Consider the following 1,320-nt stretch of genomic DNA (forward strand, 5'->3'; position numbering starts at 1 on the left):
TGGAGGTAGGACCATCGGCGATGGCTTCTATGGCCAAGCTATTGGCCAGAGCAGAGGTGGCCATCTGGGACACCATGGGAGCACCTGGAACACCAAAACCAGCTCAGCCGAGGAGCAGCCCCTCCTCGGTGACAAGTGACAAGCTCCCACAGCCAGCACGTCCACGGGGACTCTGCTACAGGTGCTGTGGCCAATCCAGCTGTGACACCCACTCCAGGCCCTGCTCTTGTGGAACAGGGATGGGGGTAGAGACAGCCCCAGGGCACACCCTCACCATCATCGGGGCCTTGCAGGATGAGGTACTGCGTGGTCTCGGCTCCGCCGTCCTCTGCGCTGGTCACAGCGATGCAGCCTGGGAGAAAGAGGAGAGCAGAGCGGTAACTGCCAGGGCTGGGGAGTCACTGGGGCTCACTGGGGCTCTCCCAGCTTCAGATACAGCAGAAAGGGGTGAGGACAGCCCTGCCCTGGGCTGCTGCACTGCGGCTGAAGCAGCAGCCGGGCAGAGGGAGGGCTCCCCGGCAGATGCAGCAGCCACGAGCCCCTCATCCACCCCTCACCCCTCCAGCTACAAGAGGAGAAACCCCTGCTGAGTGAGACCTGTACGTAAACACGTATGCATTTCCCCATCGCCTCCCTAGGCCTGGCACAGCAGCAGCTCCCAGCCCCGGCCCCCTGGCCCATTCGCACTCCACAGGGAGAGCGGGCAGCTCTGCCCCACGTGAGCGGCCGGGAGCAGGCACTCACTCTGGATGATGTCAGGCCCGATCGTGGACTCAATGATTTTGTCAATGGCAGAGCCTAGGTCTGAGGAAGTGGAGGCGGTGGAGTCTGACACCATCGTGGCTCCATCAGTGATGACACTGGAGTGGACCAGGACTTGTGGGGACTCTGACACCATGATGGACTGGCTCACGGTGGAGACACTGGAGACCAAGGTGGATTGGGCAATGGAGGATGAGTCCGGCAGATAAATCCGGGGAACGGCATCTGTGCTGGAGCTGCTCTCTGACACCTCTTCCTGAGGAGACAAAAACAGAGACCAGGGGAGCTCAGCTGAGACACCTGTGCCAGGCCAGGCCCTCAGGGGAGCCAGCACAGGACGGCCCCCGGCGAGGGGGCGAGGAGCGGGGGGGAGCCACTCCCGTGGCATTGCCAGAGACCCTGGGCCCCAGGGCTGCTCCTGCTCCAAGGAGAGCTGGAGGGTACCAGCGCCTGCAGGGGCCGTGAAGCTCAGAGCTGGCTCCTCAGCTCAGTTTGCCAGAAACGCCCAGGGAAACTCCCAGCGCCCAGAACCGCGGCTGCTCCCCTCCGAGCCGCCCC

General features: G+C 63.6%; 1 protein-coding gene across 1 annotated transcript in view; it reads right to left on the reverse strand.

Annotated features, from left to right (window-relative positions):
* LOC104540206 (zinc finger protein 335-like) overlaps nucleotides 1–868 on the reverse strand; it is a gene marked incomplete at its 3' end in the record, with an annotated part of 3,097 nt that extends 2,229 nt beyond the window's left edge. The window contains 3 exon segments of the mRNA XM_010183947.1: nucleotides 1–84; nucleotides 275–352; nucleotides 745–868. The exon segment at nucleotides 1–84 is cut by the window's left edge and continues 17 nt beyond it. Of these exon segments, the coding sequence (XP_010182249.1) occupies nucleotides 1–84; nucleotides 275–352; nucleotides 745–838 (256 nt within the window).
* Nucleotides 869–1,320: the final 452 nt, after the last annotated feature.

This window comes from Mesitornis unicolor, unplaced genomic scaffold (genome assembly GCF_000695765.1).
Source record: "Mesitornis unicolor isolate BGI_N332 unplaced genomic scaffold, ASM69576v1 scaffold43734, whole genome shotgun sequence".
Classification (NCBI taxonomy): domain Eukaryota; kingdom Metazoa; phylum Chordata; class Aves; order Mesitornithiformes; family Mesitornithidae; genus Mesitornis; species Mesitornis unicolor.